General features: G+C 42.6%; 3 protein-coding genes across 3 annotated transcripts; 2 read left to right on the top strand and 1 right to left on the bottom strand.

Moving 5' to 3' along the window:
• Positions 1–1,637: 1,637 nt before the first annotated feature.
• cep72 (centrosomal protein 72) lies at positions 1,638–5,846 on the bottom strand. The gene is given in 14 exon segments (XM_070835880.1): positions 1,638–2,094; positions 2,225–2,336; positions 2,424–2,550; positions 2,647–2,825; positions 2,918–3,011; positions 3,145–3,326; positions 3,436–3,636; positions 4,028–4,070; positions 4,162–4,254; positions 4,343–4,469; positions 4,621–4,726; positions 4,809–5,001; positions 5,378–5,505; positions 5,741–5,846. Coding segments are annotated over 14 exon segments (1,719 nt in total). The 5' UTR covers positions 5,814–5,846; the 3' UTR covers positions 1,638–2,033.
• Positions 5,847–6,673: 827 nt separating this feature from the next.
• Positions 6,674–11,800, top strand: LOC139205774 (transmembrane protein 276-like). The gene is made up of 2 exons (XM_070836085.1): positions 6,674–6,904; positions 10,928–11,800. Exons 1-2 carry the CDS (start codon positions 6,815–6,817, stop codon positions 11,465–11,467), a joined length of 630 nt encoding a protein of 209 aa, XP_070692186.1. The 5' UTR covers positions 6,674–6,814; the 3' UTR covers positions 11,468–11,800.
• A 1,473-nt stretch (positions 11,801–13,273) lies between these two features.
• Positions 13,274–22,373, top strand: LOC139205389 (kinesin-like protein KIFC3). The gene is made up of 20 exons (XM_070835589.1): positions 13,274–13,432; positions 13,634–13,753; positions 13,986–14,082; positions 14,248–14,405; positions 14,554–14,806; positions 17,066–17,238; positions 17,686–17,751; positions 17,976–18,113; positions 18,223–18,420; positions 18,552–18,725; positions 19,329–19,476; positions 20,060–20,190; positions 20,296–20,407; positions 20,484–20,665; positions 20,740–20,844; positions 20,933–21,063; positions 21,163–21,283; positions 21,379–21,508; positions 21,796–22,025; positions 22,126–22,373. The coding sequence occupies exons 2-20, from the start codon at positions 13,655–13,657 to the stop codon at positions 22,249–22,251; spliced, it is 2,772 nt and encodes a 923-aa protein (XP_070691690.1). The 5' UTR covers positions 13,274–13,432; positions 13,634–13,654; the 3' UTR covers positions 22,252–22,373.
• Positions 22,374–22,468: the final 95 nt, after the last annotated feature.

Raw genomic sequence — 22,468 nt, forward strand, 5'->3', positions numbered from 1 at the left:
GCTGTTCAGTATTTTATTTTATAAGCTCACACTGTCATTTCAATAATTTGCCTTCAGATCAAACCAAGAAAAATATGTTAATGGTTCTGTCAACTTTTGTCATATTTTTTGCTAAAAAATACAGTGTAGTTCACTGTTAAACTGAACATTTTTGACCACTGCCATATCTTTACTTTTGTGAATATGTAAAACATTAAAAAAAAAAAAAAAAAAAACTCCTACCATGCAAACCTTCTAAATGGGCCACAAACAGAAAATAATAAAATAGCAGTTCCCCATTTTCTTTTATGCCTTTTTCATTCAGGCCCTATTGTACCTACCTACCTACACACAAACCATTTTGCTAACATGCTTCTTGAATTTGGTGAATTCTACTGAAGAAGGAAGCTCTAACCACAGTAGACGAGCTCAGTTGTACAAGATTGTATTTTTAACATTTTACTTAATATTTCCTCATCAGATTTCTATACAGTAGTTCTAATATATTTGTGGTAAGATTATGTATATTCTAAAAAGTTATAGCCAGATGGCTTAATTTATCACACTGGCTTTATATGTTGTTTTTTTCTGTATTGCTGTACTTTGTGCATGTTGTGTATATTGCATTTGATTCAGAAGCATATAGATGACAGTAGGAGTTCATCATATCTTATCTGAACTGCTGCGAGGACAGACTACTGGACAGACTTAAATATTTTCTCGCTAAAAAATATTAAGTAATGAAATTGTGGGATCTTGGTAAAATCGTGTATTGCTTGAAATCAATATGTATCAACCTGTACATGTACAAAGTCAGCTGCACTCCAGTGCTATTATATTTGTCTGTTGGTAAAGATTCAGAGTACCTTTAATTAGTGGTACTGTCATCCAAGGCACAAATTCAAATGAAGCAGGGTTTCACCATGTATTCTTACATACTCTATGAGATAAAGGGAAAATTGCAAATGAGTAATATACTTTTGTAGAATATTTTTCCAGCATAGTGACAAAAACGCAGTCACTCACTACCTGTAGCCTCAGCTGATGAAGAATCATGCATCAAGTGCAAAACTAGCAGCTATCAGTGTTAGTTTTTGTCTGCAGCAGCAGCTCGAGTATGATCTGTTTTCTGTGCTTAATGCCAAATACTGTGCACCTTTAATGTGGAGGAACAATATTGTCTTTTTTTTTTTTTTGTTAAATAACTCTTGACGTACTATTGTGCTCCAGTGCATGCCGAGTGTTTTTGTTCCTGTTCTTTAGGACTCTTAATGTGTGTTCATGATTTGTAGTGCATTATTGAAAATAAATAAAATAAAAAAAACACACCCTGAACCTCTTCTGAGTAGGTAACAGGGTGTCAGTCGAAACACGTTTTATGTTCTTGTGGCTTTTTAAGGAACACCAGTAGCAACAACCAGTGACCTGTAACATTCACATAATAACAAAAGCTACACTCGGTTTATGTAGCCAGCACCCACCTCCTAACCTGGTTTGCCAGGTCTTGCATTAGCGAGAGGAAAGTGCGTGTGAGTGTGTGTGTAGCCCTCCAGCCCTGAGGCAGAGGTATAAATAAAGTCACAGTGCAGCTGGAATCTGGATGCATTCATTCCATTGCAGCGTACAAAGCAGATGGAGACATAAAGTGACCTAAAAAAAAAAAGAAAATAGGGGAAAACAGCTAAGAGAGACAATCTTGTTACTGATCCGGGAGATACATTATGACCTTTTCATTAGCGTTTTCCCTTTATAATCATTAAACATACCAGCCCTGTCACACACTTATACACAGACTTTGTTGAATGAATTGCCTTTCTCCCTTACTGTTTACATCAAGCAAACAGGGCCTACACATATTTTTAAATAATAAACATTATGCTATACTATAAACACAGAAGGGCTAGGAACTAAATATGTACAAAAAACAAAAGCACACTGAAGTAAAAACTAATTGAAAACAGTCTGCTGCTGCTGAGCCTTGTGCAGCAAATGCAATGCTAATATGTTGCCCGGCGTAGTCTTGCTTGTGTGCATCTTTTCAATCAAATTTTCCCTTAAAGTTCCCCACTTCCCTTCAGCTCAGCAAGCAAACACTCGTTGGTAGCAACCAGGGACCTGTAGCAGATACACAGACACAAATCACAAACAACCAATAAAGCCGGGCTGATTTATGTGAGAACATCATTGTTTCATCGTTGTTACAGCAACACTTAGTGTCAACACTGAGCTGGTTGCATCCTCTTACCTGTGGCTTTCTTGCAGCATATTTGACAATTCCCTGACTTTCTCAGCCTCCCGTACCTTCTCCCTCAACCCCTCGATCTCTCTTTTCAGCTCCTCAACTTCCGTCTGAGCCTCTAAAGACATGCAAGCACAAAGTGTGTGAGTTTGTAAAACAGCAAAATGTTCACCACGATGCATCACGCACTGACATTTACAACCACCTTTAATCTGAGTAATGGGTGACGTTTTCATCATAGACTTGAGATACTGTCGTTCTAACTTGATGAGCTGTTTCTGTAGAGCAACGTTTTCCTCCAAGACAATCCTCAGCTGCTCATTTAGTTTGCCCTGTGTTAGAGGAAGGACAATAAATGCAGTGCACCACTCAAAACTATGAAGTTCTCCTAAAGCTCAACGTTGTTTTCTAAAGTTGAATCCACTCACAAGTGCACTGCGAGTATCCTCCAGCTGAGCAGAGAGGTTACGGACTTCAGCTTTGTGCTCTTCCTCTCGTACGGCTGCTTGAAAGCTCAGTGCATCAGTTTCCCGTCTTAAGGTCCTGACCTCAGCCTCCCGGCTGGAAATATCATTTTCCATCATAGAGAGAATCTGGACTGCCTGAGCTGGAGCCCAAAATAGAAATGATGAGAAGACATTCATTATCTCAGGCTCCTGTAATCAGATACCACATTCCCCAAACCAAAATCCAACTCACACAGGAAGTTGTTGTTATGATGCAGCGACCTCTCTCCAGTCCAGTGTTTGTCCACGAGGTTGAGGAGCATCTCCAGGGGTTTCCTATAACTACCCTGGGTGGAGAATTCAGAGATTAGTTGATATAAACAAGGAAACAAGCTTTATTATGATTTTTACACGTCGTAAAGAGCAAATAAATAATGACTCAGTATCTGAAACAGTACGAAGACTGAATTAACTTCCCACCCTTTTTTTCTTTTCCACTTGCTGAGGCAGGCTGGAGCCTCCTTCTGTCTTGTTGAAGCTAGAGTAGGTCAGTCTAGGAGGATGTAAGATGGGGTTGGAGGGGTCAGACAGATTCAAACCAGGACGACGTGGACTGGGAGGCCGGATATTAATAAACGAAGAGCTATGGTGCTGACTTTGATCTGGAAAAAAAGTTGAAAACACACGTTGAACAACTTGCCAAGAAAGGTATTTGTGGATGCATATAACCTCTGACAAACGATTTTATTAAGTGCAGACATCCAGTCTTACCAGGATTAGGGGTATAATGTCCCTTGGCTGCATGTCTGGTTTGTTTGGGGAGGTCCTTTTGCTTTTGTTTTCCAGGCACAGGTCTACGTTTCTCTACATAGGGGCCAAAGGACACCTTTGGTCTTTCAGTCACTTTTAATGAGGTAGAGCTTCTTTTATGAGGTGGTTCTTTCATGTTTGGCACTTTGGACTCAGTGTTATCTGGTCAATTACAAATGACAGAATAAAACACTGATATTAATGGACCTTCAATGGACGCACTGTGCTCATGATTAAAAATGTAAGGACTGCGTTCTGGCTCCACCTAGTGGTTAAGTTACACATTGTCATCAAAGGACACCAATAGTAACTTAGCACCCTTTAGTTAATTATTTCAATAAGAATTTATTTTATTCTGTGCTCACCCAGTGCTAATTTGCTTTTCAAATCACATTAAGATGAGACTAAAGAAGAAAAAAATTACTATTGAACCACAAAGGTTTGTTCCCATCATACAAACTATTACCATCGCGATCATTCTAATAAGCCATTAACATGCACTTGAATAACTCTATATCTCTAATTGACACACAATTGAGCTGTGAAAACTTACCATACTTTGTGGATGGGTACCTGAGGATGGATTTAGCAGTATCCTAAAAGAAACAAAACAGCTCATGTAGCATATACGATAATGTAAATGTACCACTGGTCATATTATTTGACCTACATTGAATTAAAAAGCACCTGCTGCGGAGTAGAGCTCCTCTGTTCTGTAAAATCTTGTGATTCTTCCTCTTGTGGTTCTAAGACAAAGGGCAGTTTTTAATTAATAGAAGTCTGAAAACAAAACACAAGTTGTAGTGATTTGGTTTTGACTCAAGAATTAGTGTTTGGTCTTTTTGGACATTTTACCTAAGTCTGAGGCGGACTGAGTCTCACTTTGGCCCCCATGATTTCTCGCAACAAAATTCAACACAATATCATCAACGTCAGTCAGGAGAGAGAGCCTGTTGGTTAAGCGGTCGGCTAAAGCCAGTCTCTGATCGCTGCTTCTGGGAACCACAGACAAGACAGTAAAGATACAACTCAAAACATCCTGTTTGTCTTTTTTTTTTAGAAAACCAAAAAAACCCATAAATATCAATTTTTCAAGATTGGTGGACCTTCCATTAAAGATAAGCATCTGACAATCAATCAGTGTACCTTTGGTCCGCAGCCTGATTCAAAGATGAGCTCTTCTGCTGAGGCAGGTCAGAGGAGAACTCAATTATGGCAGCTTTGCGCTCGGTGTCTCTGACTGAACAGCTGTCTAGAAAGCAATGGAGGACAGTCAGTTATGCTGAAAACTAACCTGAGATTAGCGCAATCTGGGCGACATGGCTATATCTTACCTAGTTTGCGTAGGTTGGGCATGGCATGCACCACATAAGGGCGGTAGTGTGGGTGATTTTTGGTCAGAGGGTTGAGCCTGAGGTCCAGCTCTCTCAAGGCCGGCAGCTCAAAGAGCACTTTCACCTCTTCTAGGGAAGGCATGCAGTTATAGTACAGGATCAGCCTCTCCAACACTTTCAAATGCTGCACCCCCTGGGGAGGAAACAAGTTTAACACAAAATTAGACTGGTACTATCAGACAGGATCATAACGATGTCACTGACCTTTTCCACCTACAACTTAACATATCAGAGGTACCTGATGTGTCTGAAGGCTGAATACTGGGGGAATGTGGGGGCTGTATCATGATGCTGATTACAGATTTTGATCAGTGAATACATCACATGGCTTGTGGCCAATGTGGAATAAGATGTTTTTTACAACCTTGCAGGTACTTAAAGGCGAGATATAAGTGGATAACTGCACGTTAAGTTGTTAAACCTTTTCAGTTGTAATATAATCCCATAATTAAGGAATATTTAACACATACAAACACGTTTAGAGCTTTTTAAAACCCAAAGCTAACCACCTCAACGGAGACGAGCGCATTGCAGGAGAGGTCCAGAGACTTCAGACGGACAAAGTTATTCAGAGAGTTTCCCAGATGTCTGATCTTCTCCTCATAGGTCCCCGGGAGGCTCAGTGAGCGGACATCACCTGTTTAAAAAGTATAACACACGTATAAACGAGACTAGACTGCATTCTTCTGGTGCTCGGTTTGGTTTGTTAGCTGTTGTTAGCTTAGCCACCGATGCTAAAGCTTGGGAAATGAGCGTTAACTGGCTACAACTGTTTTATATAACAGAAGCTAAACGCCACAGCTTCACTTTCAGTGTTATTTCAGTGGTATTTATTCCTGTTTAATATTTGTACCAGCTGGTGGTAATATTACCGAGACAGGGGTGTTTTATTTGAAGTCTGTCCCGTATCCACTGCTCTGTTACTGTTGTCAAACACGCCGCCATACTTTTCGAACTGAGGCTGCCTTCAGGTTCCGTCGGAAAAACCATTAGAATCTTCCTTGTTGCCCATATTAACCATTGACATATTTACTTTTCAGTCAGTTTTCAGTCTCCTTACAACATGCTAGTAAGTAACGGCACAGTGCCCTGGCAACTGACCTAGCTAAGGTTGCGTTAAAGCTTATAAATTAAGGTTAATTTATGTTAGCCTGGCCTGATAGGAAGGCTACTACCCCAAAGAGTAGTTATCTGTTAGTAACCTATAAAGAACGAATAATAGGATAGCTTGTAGCCTGGATAACATTTGCACTTGGTGCTATGATCCTTAGATATGTAAGTAAATATTCTGCGTAGCAAGACATATTTATCTGGCACTAAGCGTTGGTGTCCAACAGAAGCACTCTGACTGGCTGAGACAAAGCAGCACCCTGATTGGCTGAAAGAGATAAGCACTCTGATTCACCATAAGTAAGGGGCTCTCTGATTGGTCGAAAGAAAGAAGCACTCTGATTGGCCAAAAGTAAGGGACTCTGATTGACAATTTTAGTTACTTTGAATTTACTTAATTTTGAACTTTGATTTTAGTAATATACATAAATGTACTTCAGAAGTTCTGTGGAGCAGTTGCTACAGAATTATAAAACAGGTGAAATAAAGGTCAAAGTGTTTCATAAAGAATACATTCCAAACCATTCCTTTCTTTTATACAGTTTATGCTTCGGCCAGTGATAATACATCTTGTGCTTTATCTTACTTGCGCAGTGTCCGAGTTTCTGAGCGGTATAGAAGGCATCTTTTTGAGCCTGCGCACTCTGCATATCCGTCACGTGTCAATAACAAACATGCCCCTGCTGTAAGTTTGTTGCTCTGTGCTCTGCGTCCATCGGCATCTACTTCATGAAATACCAGCCGACACTCAGACACATGCCGCAGCTGCAGCAGTTCATGTCGGACTCGATCATCAGAGCCACCGTGGATGCTTCCAGGAGGGTCACTCAGTATCAATGGCGCCCTGTGTCACAGAGTGGGTAACATCCTGCACCAACCTCATTTTGTCTGCCACGGCTCTGCACTCCTCTTACAGACTCTTCAAGGTGGGTGTCATTCAGTGTAGTGCCAATAAATATGCACGGTGTTATCATTTGCTGACTTTAACTTTTAGACTTTGAACCATTAGTTGACTGATCAATCAGAGGAACAACTATTTTGATAAGTAAGTAAGTAATCTTTTAAGTCGTTTTAGAAGCAAAAGTGTCAGTTATTATTTTGTGCAACCTTCTCAAATGTTTTCAATTTTCTTAACTTCTTTGAGTTGAGTTTTAATACTTTGTTTATCTTCGTCTATTGGACTGTCGTCGGGCAAAACAAGCATTTTTGATATGTAACTTTTGGGCTCTTATGAACATATGTTTATTACTTAAATGACTAGCCTATGAACCAGAGGAAATAATTGGAAAGGTTATTGACATCATTAGTAAATGATCTGATATCTGACCATCAAATTGATTTATTGTGTCTGACAGAAACCTGGCTAAGTCCTGAGGAATATGTTAGTCTTAATGAGGCCACTCCTCCCAGTCATATTAATACTCATATTCCCCGAGATTCTGGACCTGGAGGTGGAGTTGCAGCAATCTTTACCTCTAGTTTAATAGTCCAACCTAGACCCAAACTTAATTGTAACTCCTTTGAAAGTCTTACTCTTAGTTTTTCACACCCAACCTGGAAAACTCTAAAACCAGTGTTGGTTGTCACAGTGTACCGCCCTCCTGGCCCGTACTCTGAATTCTTAACTGAGTTTTCAGAGTTTTTATCAGACGTAGTCCTTAGTGTGGACAAAGTGATTATAGTAGGTGACTTTAATATTCATGTGGACAATGATAATGATGGTCTCAGCACTGCTTTTGTCTCACTTTTGGACTCAATTGGCTTCTCCCAGAGTGTAAATGAACCAAATCACTGTTTTAACCACACTCTTGACCTTGTTTTGGCTTATGGTGTTGAAACTGTACAGTTTGGACCCCATAGACCCTAGACCCCATTCCTACTGGACTACTTAAGGAGGTCCTGCCCCTAATTAACACGTCCTTACTGGATATGACAAATCAGTCTTTACTAACAGGCTATGTACCACAGTCCTTTAAAGTAGCAGTAATTAAACCTCTCCTGAAAAAGCCTACTCTTGATTCAGGTGTGTTAGCCAACTATAGACCTATATCCAACCTTCCCTTTCTCTTCAAGATCCTGGAGAAAGTCGTAGCTAATCAGCTGTGTAATTTTCTAAATTCTAATAGTCTATTTGAGGATTTTCAGTCAGGTTTTAGAGCGAACCATAGCACAGAGACAGCACTGGTGAAGGTTACAAACGACCTCCTTATGGCATCAGACGGAGGACTTCTCTCTGTCCTGGTCTTGTTAGACCTGAGTGCTGCTTTCGACACCATTGGCCATCACATCCTGTTACTGAGACTGGAACAGTTCATTGGTATAAAAGGAACTGCATTAAGCTGGTTTAAGTTCTACTTATTAGATCGATTTCAGTTTGTACATATTAACAATGACTCCTCTGTCCACACTAAGGTTAGACATGGAGCTCCACAAGGTTCAGTGCTTGGACCAATACTCTTTATCTTATATATGCTTCCTCTGGGTAATACTATCAGGAAGCACTCCATTAATTTCCACTGTTATGCAGATGATACACAATTATATTTATCAATAAAGCCAGATGAACCCAATCAGTTGGCTAAACTTCAAATCTGCCTTAAGGACATAAAGTCCTGGATGAGCAGCAACTTTCTGCTGCTAAATTCAGATAAAACTGAAGTTATTTTGCTTGGCCCCAGACACCTCAGAGACACCTTTTCCACCAACATAACTGCTCTGGATGGCATTAATCTGGCCTCCAGCTCCACTGTGATATAATAATATAAAGCTTAAAGGACTAGATGGTAAAATCCCTTGAATACTTTCTGCACAGCTTCTTATATGATGTTCTCAGTGGGAGCAATTTCAAACAACACAACTAAGAGGACAAACCTTGCTCTAATTATAATTGCCATGGATAAGCCGTGGCAAGTTGTAATCGGGGAGGGGAGCGCATCATCAGTAGTGTACCTGTAGTTCATTGGGTGTTTCGGCCATTAACACTATACACCCTCGCCACAGGTGGCCAGCCACAGGGTGATCAGACCTGACCTTGCGTCCCCTGTACCTACTCTACTCATATGGCATTACTTCAACCCCTGTTGAAGAGGCCATTTTTGTACAATTACCATGTGTTGCTCTGATAGTATTAGACAGTGTAAAGGCCTATTATTCAGGTTGCGCTCCATTATTTGAGCCCCAACTCACTGCCAACACCTGCAGAGATAACACGGTAGATGACCGTGTCTAAGCCATGGGAGACGCTGGTCACTTAGCAGACCAGTTGCTGTCCTTCCTCTTAATCCACAGCCAGTTGCTGCTTAGTTCCGCAGCCTGTGAGAGTGCCTTCACCGTTTGTCTGAAAGCCAGCCCTTTCACCCCCATGCTCTTCAGGAGCCTGGTTGTGGACCTAGCAACAAACCCCCTGCATCTAACTTCTACCGGGAACACCTTAGTAGTCCAATTGCGTTGTTCTGCTCGGGCTGCTATCTCAGCATATTTCAGATTTTTCCGCTCATACGCTTCTTCGATAGCTGCTTCCCATGGTACCGTTAGTTCCACGATGTATAGCAGTTTCTGGGAGGTTGACCACAGGATGAGATCAGGCCTGAGTGACGCTGATGCTATCTCTGTTGGAATGACAAGCTTGTGATCCAGGTCGACCTGCATTTTCCAGTCCCTAGCCAGGTCAAGGAGGGTCGTGCTGACTCCTGCCAATGTTTTAGGTGGACGTTCACCTTCCCTCACAAAAGGAGTGGTGTTTGGGAGGCCGTGCATCAAAGGAGGCAATGCGTTGGTGGTTGTTCTCCTTCCTTCCAGGGTGGTCGCCAGCTGCCATAAGACCTGGTTATGTCTGCAGGTGTATCGGCCTTGGGACAGGCTTGTTTTGCATCCGGTAAGGATGTGTCTCAACGTTGCAGATGTTTGGCAGAGTGCACACGTGGGATCTTCCCCTAGCCACTGTTGTAGGTTTTTGGGAGTTGGAAGAACATCGTAGGTGGCTCTGATGATGAAGCTTATTCTGCTTCCATTTCCCAAAGAGTCAGCTTGCGAAGTTCCAGGTTTTCCCAACTGGTCCACTGTCCCGTTTAGACTGTGAGACTGCTTTTGTGCATCTACTTATCTCCTCTTGACGCCGAACTTCCTCAACCACCAACTTTCTTCTTTCAGTGGATGAAGCTTTGTGCCACGTTGATCGACTTCCACCAAATCCAAACCCTGCTCTTCCGTGTTGTACTTGTCCTACTATATCTCCGTGCCTGAGAGCAGCTTTAGCTTGCTGCACAGCCTCTGAAGGGGTCCATTTCCTCCCAGTTGCTAATCTGGGGGCAGCTGCTTGTATTGCTGCATCATGAGACTCTGACGGAGTCATGTCGAGCCTCACTTTGGTGCACTTGTATTCTTCAGTAAGGCTAGAAACAGGCAGCTGCAGAGCACCACGTCCATACAGGGCGATATTACTGAGGCATTGTGGGAGACCGAGCCACTTCCTAATATAGGAACTGACTGTTCTCTCCAGTTTCTCAACTTTGGTGATTGGAACCTCGTATATCGTTAGGGGGAGCAGTCCAAACTGCAGACACCACAGTTTCAACTTTCCAGGAAGCGGGGTCTTATCGATAGTGTTTAGACCCTTGCTAGCTTCCTGTCTCAGTTTGTTGCACTGGTCTGCGTCTTTAAGGCTTTCGTTGTACCACCGTCCCAAGCTCTTCACCATTGGTATGGGTTTTTCACCGATGTAAAATCTCTGTAACTTTGTGTTTCCTGAGCTACCTTCACTGCTTTTTTTTGAGAATTTTTTTAATGTATTTTGCAGCAAAATTGCCATACTCATTTGTAATGCATAATAAATATTTGCATTCTGTACACCTCCTGGCTGAGATCTTTGTTACCTTTAGCTAGAAATTAGAGAATGAATAAATTCAGGTATAAGATTTCTCACTTTGTAATTCTAACATCTCTCTCTGCAGGACCACAGGGCTCCTTCAGTAGGCCTCTTCCTGCTTGGACTCTCTGCAGCGCTTTGCATTGTGCATCCCTCCGGCTCATACCTCACCTCTATCCAGAAAGAAGCAGAGTGGGCTGGTGAGGTTCTGGCTCCTGCGCTGGTCTCCTTCGACTTCCTGTGGCTCAGTGAAGACCACAACACGGCACATATTCTCCTTTGTGGCTCCTGTCTGCTGCTGGGACTGTGCGACTGGCTCTCAGCAGATGCTCTCACAGTGATGACACGCTGCCTGGGCCTGTCGTCCCTGTCCTGTTGCCTTACCGTGTGTCTGTTTGCCGGGAATGCTTTAGGGGCCTTGAGCGGCGTGGCCCTCAGCCTCCCGTTGCTTGTAGCTCCGAAGGTTGGAGCGATCACTTTTGCGCCACTCATTTCTCCTGCTGCAGCTGAGGGACTCGTCAAGTGGCTCCTGAAAGGTTCCATGGCTGTAGGCTGCTGGGCCTCCACACGGGCCCTCAGCATGTTTCTGCTGGATGTCACTGACCGATGTAACATGGGCATCTAGTGAATCAGTAGAGATCTGAATGATTAGTCAGGGTCTGTGTATATTTATGCATCTATGCAAAAATGAATGTGCCTAACTTATTAGCATTTCAGGACATTTGTAGAGTTGAATTAACACTATTAACATTACGATGAAATGTTCCTTTGTGAGCTCATAGTGCAACAGATTCAACGCAACATACTGATCATAAAATCATCATGTAGTAGTTTCAGCATCAACATCAACAGTAGTTTTGAAAGTGGATTAATCAAGCAACTATTAATTATTGGGTAAAAATGTCACACCATAGCTGGTTCCAGTTTCTCAAATGTGCCAATGTGACAGTAACTGATGTACCACACTTTGTATTTAAAAATGAAAACTCATGTCAGATGTCAGATGGTCTGCATAGTAATGGAAAGTCAGAATGATTCAGGAATCCAGAAATCTGATTTAGTAATTTCTTTGCACCTATGAAGTCGGTGTTTTACTGGAGTTTACAGCAGCTTCTAAACAAAGACGTTGGCTGAACTTCATACGAACTGCATTTGAATAAAAGCAGAGCATTAGACTAAACACGGATACCACTGAGCAAACTCATTTACATGAGAGATATGTGATCACAATTTACAACTGATATCCCATGGTGGCATTCTGCATCACTGTGGTGCAACAGTAACCTTTTACTGGAAGCACCTGGGTGACATTTACTAAGCTATTCAGCAAGCAAGTGGGCTTTTTAGTTATTATGTGATAATTTCCAACAATGTTTAACAGGCTACACTAACTCTTGGGCTTATTGACACCCTCCACACATCTCTCTGCTACACAGTTTTTTAGTGTAGATTACAAATACATCCAGCTGCCTCAGAGTCTAGGTCCTGTTTGTTCTGCAGCATCAGCAGTGTGACTGTTTAAATATCTGCAGTGGTCTAAGCTCTTGGTCCTGCTCGTATTTCATCTTGCCCTTTTGATACTTATCAGTGCAGTTTTTTTTTTATTACTTTTCAGTCGGTTTTCAGTGTTGGTGACAGAGGTGACCTCACCTGTTTAACTCACGCCACGTAAATGAGGTTTGTTCACAGTATTGTCTTTGCGAGATATTAATTTTCTCTACAGGAGTTTGTAGTGGACACTGCAGATTCTCTCTCAGGATTACAGAGTTGTGAGCAGCTGCCTCAACAGTTTTGCTGCAGTGTGCGTACAAGCATCTGTGGCACTGTGCCTGTCTGTGGGACTATGCCTTTGTCTGACCTCAGGACTCAGGTGACCAGAGATATTTTCAGGTATTCAATAATTACGTTTTTTTTTAATGATTTATAATTTAGTTCATGTCTTTTTATGGCTGTGTGGAAGTGTTTTAAAAATATCTCATGTAATTTTATTTTTTCTTTCATTAGAATGTTTTTTATAAAATGTTAATATTCACTAAAGAAAAATAAAGTCAACATAACTTGAATAAATTACTCCAGTTATAATGTTTCATCACATTTCGAAGATCTTTTGGCTCATGTCCATCCATTTGTCACTGCTGTGCTACTTCTTGCAAACGTTTCTATATTTGCAATTGCGTTCTGCTGCAGTTTCCGATCTTTGCCTGGACTCTGGCATCTCTCATCCACCTCTGTCTCTGACCACTGCTATCGGCATCAACCCCCTACACAAGCTCAATTAGTCTCCACTCTGTATCTGTCACTCCACCACTGCAGCGGATCAGGAGACCGCACTGAGCATGCTTGGCGCAGATGCAGCCTGTAGATGGAGCAGAGTGGAGAGGAGGAGGAGGAGGAGAAAGGGGAGGAGAGAGAACAACAGAGAGGGATCCACACAGGGGCTGCACACAGCGATGGGATGCTGTTGCAGCTCAAAGAAGAAGGGCTGCATGGGAGGATTTGTCATTGATATCACAGATGGAGTGTGACGGGGGAATTCAAATGACTGGGACGTCGTATTGTCATCACCAAAGAGAAGAAGATATGTGATAAGGTAAAGAAGATAAAGCATTGTGTGTGATGTCATGATTAAGATGCTGAACCTCTGGAGAAGCTGAGAGCAGTGTGATTATCACGCATCCTTCGATAATAATTATACATGTGATATTGATATTTTCAGGGTAAAAAACAGAATTCTATCTGTTTTTCTGTGGTTAAAGTGTATGTCATTATTTAGTTAATGTGTCATCTACAGGGACTCCTGGACAGAGTAGAGATGTACGCCTTCTACTCCCTTTTAGTCTACATCTTCTACACTGTCTTTAAGAAGGAGGAGGAGGAAGCCTTGGAGGGGGCGTGTGGAGCTTCCACAGACGTATGTCTCGCCACATCATGTCCAGTCTCCAGGGTCCCATGTTGGGAAAACATTTTTTTGCAGGAACATGCATGCGTCACCTACCACCTGATACCACAATATAGTGTCTACCATAAAGGATGTAGAAATTGGTGTTGTCATTGTGCCCTTAGTGTGCATTGCTATGTACAAAATGTACAAATATTTTGCATGTGTATTACCGTCTGACCCTCTTGTATGTTGCTGTGCTCAGGAGCCAGGACCTGTTTCCATGGAAACAGAGAGCAGGAGGAGAAATGGCCACACCCCCAAAGTGGGAAAAAAGGCCTGTGCTCGGTTTAGTGAATCAAGTGAGTGCTCAAATAGCTTTTTAGAATTTTTATAGACCAACATAAAGGCTGACTTATCATACATAGAATACAGATTAATTATGATGTGGATAGTCTCTACTGACTGATTTATTAATACATACATTCCTGTTCTCTTGATTGTTTATGTGATTTATTGTCATCCAGGCAGTAGCAGCGACAGTGATGAAGTGTCTCTGAGTGATGAAGATGAAAAAGATGGCCCCGACATCTCAGCATGCACTCCTCTAGCTGCCTTTTTGTCCTTCAAGCAGGAAGCTGAGAAAAGGAGGGCCTCACAAGTTCAGCTTGAAACAACAGGAAAGGTAGAAAAACTGTGTCATCACCTTGACTGAGCTGCTCATCTCACACAGGAACATGAATTAGCAAAAGTAGCAGTTTCCCAAATAGGAGCTTCTGCTGTGTTGCTAAACCTTGTGTGCGTGTGTGTGTGTGTGCTTCTGCACTGTCCAGCTGTCAGAGTCTCCCCTGGTGGCTGTGATGTCCCACTTGCTGAGCTTTCTGGAGCAGTACTCCCACTTCCAGCAGCTGCAGCAGCAGGCCGACCAGTACCGGGTCCAGCTGAAGAGGCATCGCGTCCAGCACCGCCGCCAGATGAAGGCCCTGCGAGCGTCGTATCGCCAGCGCCTCAGGGACAAGAATAGCATCATCAGCAGCCTGGAGGAGGCCATCAGCCAGCAGCAGACCCCCAGTCCACTGAGTGAGGGTGAGGGAGAGAAGGAAGGTCTGCAGAGGGGGAGGAGAGAGGAGAGAAAGGATGGGGGAGGGTGAAATTAAGGTGCATGAGGGATGGGTTCACGTTTTCATGTGGTGGGTGTGAGGATGATGAAACACTGAGAGAGGCAGAGGGCATGTGGCTATTTTAATAACCACACACTGACGTGGACTGGTTGGTGTGAAAAGAGAAGCATAAAATGGCACACGGGACTAAAGATGGATTTAAAACAATATGAGACTGCAGATTAGATGAGATGATCAGATTGAATATGATGACAGTGAATAACAAAAAACTATTTCACACACTCATCATTATAGGTGTACATCCATTAGGTTGAATAATACAGACATGTTTATTTAATGTTGTGGAAATATTGTAATTTCCCATTATTGTATAAAGAGGTAATGGAGGATTTGAGAAGCAAAGATCATTCAAAGGGGGTTTATTCAAATTTCATATTAGTCATCACTTCCTAAGACAGAGTCTTGCATAGTTCACTCAAATGTTTTTCTATTGTTGGCTGATGCAAAATTTGATTTCTTTCTCAACCAGCAACATTGTACACCTTTTTTATAGAATCATAATCAGAGCAGCAGACTGATTAGATTTCTGAGTGTTGGTGTAAGTCAAGTTAACCAGACTAACACTTTGCTGCTGTGATTGTCTGCAAAGCTTCAGATGTCTGCATCTGCTGTGTTTCACATCTGACCAGATGGTTCTTTGACCACAGAGCAGAAGGGTAGACATACCAACTACACTGTCTTACATCACTTTTCTGTGCATACGTACAGCTTGTTAACATGTGCATGACTCAGTGAAGCTGTGGACGGATCAGATTTCTGTCCTCAGGCTGCCTCAGAGAAATATATCAATATCAATGATAACGTGCATGATGGCCAGACTGTTTTTATTCTGTGAATCTCAGTATGTAGGTGTGTTTAAGCAGAGGACCTCATGTGCACCGCCTCCCATTAGTCACAGGACGAAGATTCATGATTATGTTGCGAGGGTCTTTGGTACTTGTGACTCTGTTTCTCTCCGTCATGAATAAAACATGGCTGAAAGTGCTCGTTTTATTCCCTGCAAATGCACTTACAAGGTCTGGCACATGGAAGGCTCCACGTGTACTTGTGTTGGCCTAAAAATAGCCTGGAGTCCATGCCCCAGTGTTACAAGGCTGTTTGGTTTGTTTATCTATCCTAATGTAATGTGCAGGCCTAAGTGGAGAAGTGATGCTGTGCCTCTTGACTGTGCATGATTACCACCACTGGTGCATCTTGGCAAGGTGTGAGCTTCTAGACAGTATTTGATTTGAATGAATGGCTGGTTCTCCATTCAGTGGTCATTCTTCAAGAATTTGACAAAAATTTTATATCATCTGTTTTTCAGCTGGAGAAAATAAGTTTTCTTGCTTTATCTCGAGCTGATGTTTTACAATTTACAAAGCTATTTCAGTGCTTCTGAAGCTCTTTTGACAACCAGAACTTCTCATAGACTTTTCACGTTTCTTCTGAGCATGTTTCTATCAAAACCCCTGATGCACAGCTGTAGCCTCCATGTTTTTTTTTTCCTTTCCTGGCACCATCCCCTCTCTCTACACCATGTGTGACACAGCAAACCTAACATGGCATGTTAACAAAATTAGCATAAAACTCTGCAATGAAAATCAAAGATGACAGAGCCCGATAAATGATTGAGGAGGAAGAAAGTGATTAAAGTGCTGTTGGGCATGCAGCTCAGGTTCCTGATGAATGATAGAGGAGTTTTAGAAGGTTGTTGCATCGTATAAATGTGAATCTTGGTTCTGTGCTCGATCCAGGCTGCACGTGAGAAACTGCGGTAGTCCTATATAGGTCTGTGAAGTAGCCCTGGAGACTTGAGAGTGGAAACATGGCAACGCTAATGTTAACTTCACTGGAATGCACAGTGACTATATGGTGTGTGAAAGAGATTTAAGTGCATACTTTATACTCATTAATGTTACACTCACACACACGCAAACGTTCAAGTTTAATGTGGGAATTGGTCATAACTGAAGAGATTGTATATAAAAAAAGGTCAAAATAAGTTCAAAGGATATTGGTTGTTACTATTTCAGAGCGGCCTAATATGAATATGGGTCCAGAGATGACAGAATATGATTTAGGTTTTTTTGCTTTTAGTTATGCTGTCAGTACTCGGTAGACGATGATGATGATGATGATGATGATGATGATGACTGTAGTTTTGCTCATTTATGTCCACCAGGTGAGTCCAGCAGTGATGCAGGGACACAGTCTGGGGTCCACAGTCTGGTCGAGTCTCTGTACGGTCTGCAGGGTGAGAGAAGTCAGCTGAGAGGAGAGCTCCGTCTGCTGCACTCACAGCTGGAGCAGAGGGACAGAGACAGACACTCTCGAATACAGGCCTTTCAACAGCAGGTATGATGCTGCATATTGGTTTCATTCCAAATGCTTTATCCATTTTAGAAAAAAAGCCAGACTGAAATGCATGGATAATTCATTGAAAGCACATGTCCTTCTGTTAAAATGTGAATTATTTATTACTAAATCTCCCAAAATGTCTAATAACTTTAATGAGAATTTATATGAGGCTTTATTTTCTGTTGACTATTGCTGTACATCCATATCTTCATAAATGTTGGATGACTCTCAGGTCTTATGCTATGTGTACATTTTTTATGTGACTCTTCGTAATCTACCCTACGCTGTCATTTTGACCAGGCCTCCCCTACAAAATCATGCATCTCAAAAGATTAAAAAAAATATGTGTACAAACTGTGACACAAATAATGGAATAAAATATGGAGTTAAACATGTCTATATTCTCAACTCAAACTTCAGTAATCTTTAACTGTTCCTGCACAGATTGACGAGCTCAAGAGTTGCATAGAGGAGCGTGAGGAGGAGCTGTCAAGACTGAGAACAGCCACTGTAAGCACTGTGAACTATTGATTTAATCATTTGTTAAGTGTGTCCCTTCCCTGTCATCAGCAAAGCTGCCACAGTGTATTCCCACACCCACTGAATGAACTGCATCGCTGCACAAATGCCAAATAGTATTTAGTTTGCCTTGTACAACACCTTAAGTATGAATCTGTGATAGAAAATCAACAATATATGTGAGTCCACATCCACCTCATGTTTCGTGTCCTTAGGGGGCCACGGACTCAGAGAAGCGAGTGCTGTGTCTGTCAGCGGAGAATGAGAGCCTGAAACAGAACCTGAGCGTTACCCAAGGCCTCCTGCAGCAGCTGTCAACCATCCCCTCCCAGTCCAGCACCATGCTCATCAAGGTGAGACACACTAGCACAGCAGAGAGCTCACCGATATGCTGCCAAGGTAGCTATTAGTAGCTTCCAACAGAAATACTAGTAATTTACTTTGTTTTATATGATCTGATAGGAGAATGAAAACCTCCGCAGCAGAGTGCAGCAATTGGAGATGTCCCTACAACAGCGTGCTGAGCAGCTGTCACAACTGGAGCGACAGAACGAACAAAGCGAGTGGAGGAGAGGAGAAGAGCTGAGGAAACGAGAGGACCGGGTGAGGGAGCTGCAACTGGAGCTGGACAGAGAGAGGGGCAAAGAGCCGGTGGTGAAGGTAAGTCTACGGCCACTGAAATACTTTTGAAAGGAATGATGAACAAAATTGCAAAGAAATACACACTGCCACCTTATTTTTTTTCTGTTATTAGAGTGGATGACCCTAATCAGATGTTATTTCTCTCTTAGTATGTCACCCAGACTGTGGAGGTGGAATCGCCTGCCACATTAAAGCATCTGACTAAAGCTAGACAGAGGAATGAACTGCTGTCGGAAAAGCTGTCCAATCAGAACGAGCGGTGCAAACAGCTGGAGGAACACATCAGGAAGTCTGATGAATACAGCTGTAATCTGCAGCACAAGGTAACAAACATGGGCCAGTGAAGTAAACTCATGCAGTAATACACACGTTCATGGGCAGAATAAACAGATTTTAACATGCAGTTTGAAACTGCTTTACTTGGGTGATATACTGTACGTGAACTTTGTTTTCAGGAGTAAATAATTGTACTACAAAAGTTTTTGAAAATGTCTCAGGCAGCAACAAGGTGGACATAAATTCTAGGGGTGAAACTGCATCTGGGCCTTTGACAACAATGTTCGATAATGACGCTAAATATCCATCAGCACACATGTTATTACTGTTGGCTATATGCCAATAAGAGTCAGGGAAACCAGCAGCTAATTCCAGATGGTCCCCTTGATGCCATCAACGTTAATTTAAAAAAATGAAAGAGACAGAATCGACAGAATCCAGAGGGGTAAATAAACCACGGCCTGTTTAGAGAACAGATGATCAAAGGAGAGAAAATCAAAAGCAGAAGGAGGAAGCTTCCACTTCACTGCTAGAAATTCACAACCTGGATCAATTTCATTGGCAGATGAACTCATTACAGAGCTGAACCTGGACAGATTGGACCAGTTGAGCTAACAGATTGACAAACTGCTGTGCTGAACATTTTACAGATTGCAGCGTATGAGAGAGAAATCAGTAAGCTGAGGGAGGATCTGCTGAAAGAGATCGGCCACTTGGAGGAGAGGAAGGAGGAGGCTGTGAAGGCTGCTGCCAGCTGCTCAGCCGAGCACTTTCAGAACCTGCAGGACCAATTCCTCAGTGAGTTACACCAAGTCATTAAACCCCCAAGGGCATGAGATCTTGGTTTCTGCACTCAAGAAAATAAAAGAAGTCTTAAAAGAGGTAGTTTAGCACTTCGGGAAATACGTTTATTCGCTTTCATGCTGAGAGTTAGCTGAGAGGACTGATACAGCTGTCATGTCTGTGGGATAAATAAACTAATAATATACTAAGCTGCTGCTTAGCTTAGTTTAGCATAAAGACTGGAAATAGAGGAAAGCTGCTAGTGTGTCTCTGCCCTAACAGCAAAATTTACCTACCTGCACCTCGAAATCACGCTATTTAACATTTTTCTTTAATCCACACAGAAACCAAAGAGGGGATATTCTCTTTACTTTGGACAGAACCAGGCTAGTTGTGTCCCTCTCTTTTTCCAGTCTTTATTGCTAAGAAACCAGCTGCTGGCTGTATAGCCTCATATTTAACAGACAGATATAAGACTGGTATCTAATTTGTACCAAGAATAAGCATAAATGTCAAACTATTTGTTTAAATAGATTTACTTGAGACAACAGACTATTTCAGTGGGATTCTACATGTTTTTGTTTTTTGTTTTTGACAGGCTTGCAGAAGCGTCTGACAGCACTCCCTCCAACTTTACGCTCCATGAAGACAGACTACACCAGTCTGAGGAGCCAGGTTCGAAACTTCTCAGACTTTTACGGAGCAGCGATCAGTGAAGCAAAGAAACAGGTACGTACAGTGAAAGTGACATCTGTGTTTAGGGGGATGATAAATCTGACTTGTAAATCTAATTTACAAGCCTAGTAAAGAGTGTTTTGCTTTTGTCTTTGGAAGATTTCAGCAGCTATCAGTGAGATGTCTGAAGCCAACAAAGACCTTCTGGAGAAATACAGGAAGGAGGTTGCACTGCGCAGGAAGTACCACGAGCAGCTGGTGGAGCTTAAAGGTACGCAGACGAGACAAAATAAAATTCACCAAAGGACATAAGATCATTAATGATTAACTGGGCCTCCTGTTTCTAGGCAACATCCGTGTGCTGTGTCGTGTGAAGCCTGTGCTGAAGGAGGACCAGCATGAGGAGGGCCAGTCTGTGGTGGTAACGACGGACCCCAACAATGAGTCCTCACTAAATGTGCTAAACAAAGGAAAGGTTCGCATCTTTGAACTGGACAAGGTCTTCCACCCTCAGGCCGCACAGGAAGAGGTATGAAAAATGAGCAGCATCTGCAGGAAATATAATCAGAATTAGAGCTCTAACCCTCCGATTGGTTTCTTCAGGTCTTTCAGGAGATTGAGCCTCTTGTGACTTCCTGCATCGATGGCTACCATGTCTGTATATTTGCCTATGGACAGACTGGCTCTGGAAAAACATACACAATGGAGGTATTCTCTCTAGTTTAACAGCATTACTGTAGCCACAGAGAGATGATCCATGATGTGGGCTGCAAGCTAAATGCCCTTTGATTTTCAGGGTAGTGTGGAGCACCCTGGTATCAACCAGCGAGCCCTAAAACATCTCTTCAGTGAGATCGAGGAGAGGAAGGACATGTGGTCTTACACTGTCACTGTCAGCTCTGTGGAGATCTACAACGAGGTGCTAAGGTACAGTATGCTGCACCTCTCTTGAGACAGCCTTTAAGCAGGGTAAATCCTATTTTACAGCTACCAGATGTTGGTTGTTTTATTGTTGGTATTTCTCAGAGACCTACTGAGTAAAGACGGGGAGAAACTGGACATAAAGATCAACCCGGACGGAACAGGACAGCTGCATGTGCCGGGCCTCAGAGTCATCGAGGTTAAGAGCTTTCAGCACATCAAGAAGGTGACACAGTGTGTTTTAAACAATTCATACTGGTTGGATAATGAATGAATGAAATGAATCACTACATTAATGCTCTTGTTCTTGTTTTTGTCAAGATTTTAGCCACAGCCCGGAGGAACAGGATCACGTTCGGCACTCAGATGAACCAGCACAGCTCCCGCTCCCATGCTCTGCTCTGTATCACCGTTCAGGGCACCGACCTCGCCACCGGCTCCAAAACCACCGGTCAGTCACATGTACATTTCTCCTTCTACAGGGAAAGTCTATCGACTATAAATTTGAATCACATCATCCTGCGTTCCTCATTGAACTCCTCTCTTTTATTACACCTGAGTGCAGTCTAGCTAAAATGCTAGATTAAAAGCAATATTTCATAAGGGATGTCATGAATATCTGCAGTCTTAAAGCAACAAAAGAGACCAGAGAGAAAAAGCACAAAAAAGAATCTGATCAGTATTCAGACAGGCATGTCTTCATCATCTCACCATTACTCTGAAATCTTCTTTCCTCAGGCAAGTTGAACCTGGTGGACCTGGCTGGCTCCGAGAGGGTATGGAAGTCTGGTGCAGAGGGAGAGAGGCTGAAAGAGGCCCAGAACATCAACCGCTCCCTGCTGTCACTGGGGGATGTAATTCAGGCACTGAGAGCTCGGCAGACTCATATACCTTTCAGGAATTCCCGCCTTACGTACTTATTGCAAGACTCCCTGGGCAAAGGCAGCAAGACTGTCATGGTGGTGCAGGTGAGTTTACTGCTCCATATTTACTAATTTCCAGCCTCAGAGGTGTGACACATGTGCAGTATATTGTATATATTGTTTTGTTTCATCATTTCTACTAAAGGTGTCTGCTCTGGAAAGTAATGTGGGAGAGACATTGTGCTCGCTGAAGTTTGCCCAGAGGGTGTGCAAGGTGGAACTGGGTCCTGCAGCCAGAAAGATTGAATCTGGTGGAGGACAGTGTGACTGACGACCTTGAATCAGCCACTTCCTGTTCTCAGTGATCACCAGGAAGCCATGAATGCGCCAGTCGCGTCATCACCCACCCCACCAACCAGTCATAACGCAACAAGATCAACAGCAATCCTGCTCAAGGGCTAAATCTGAGGTCTGTGTGCCACCCATATGCCAACATTTGATTGAAGTTAGAGATTGAGGAGATTGGTCTCCTCCGTGCTACTTTCTGC

The sequence above is a fragment of the Pempheris klunzingeri genome, chromosome 8 (genome assembly GCF_042242105.1).
Source record: "Pempheris klunzingeri isolate RE-2024b chromosome 8, fPemKlu1.hap1, whole genome shotgun sequence".
Lineage (NCBI taxonomy): Eukaryota > Metazoa > Chordata > Actinopteri > Acropomatiformes > Pempheridae > Pempheris > Pempheris klunzingeri.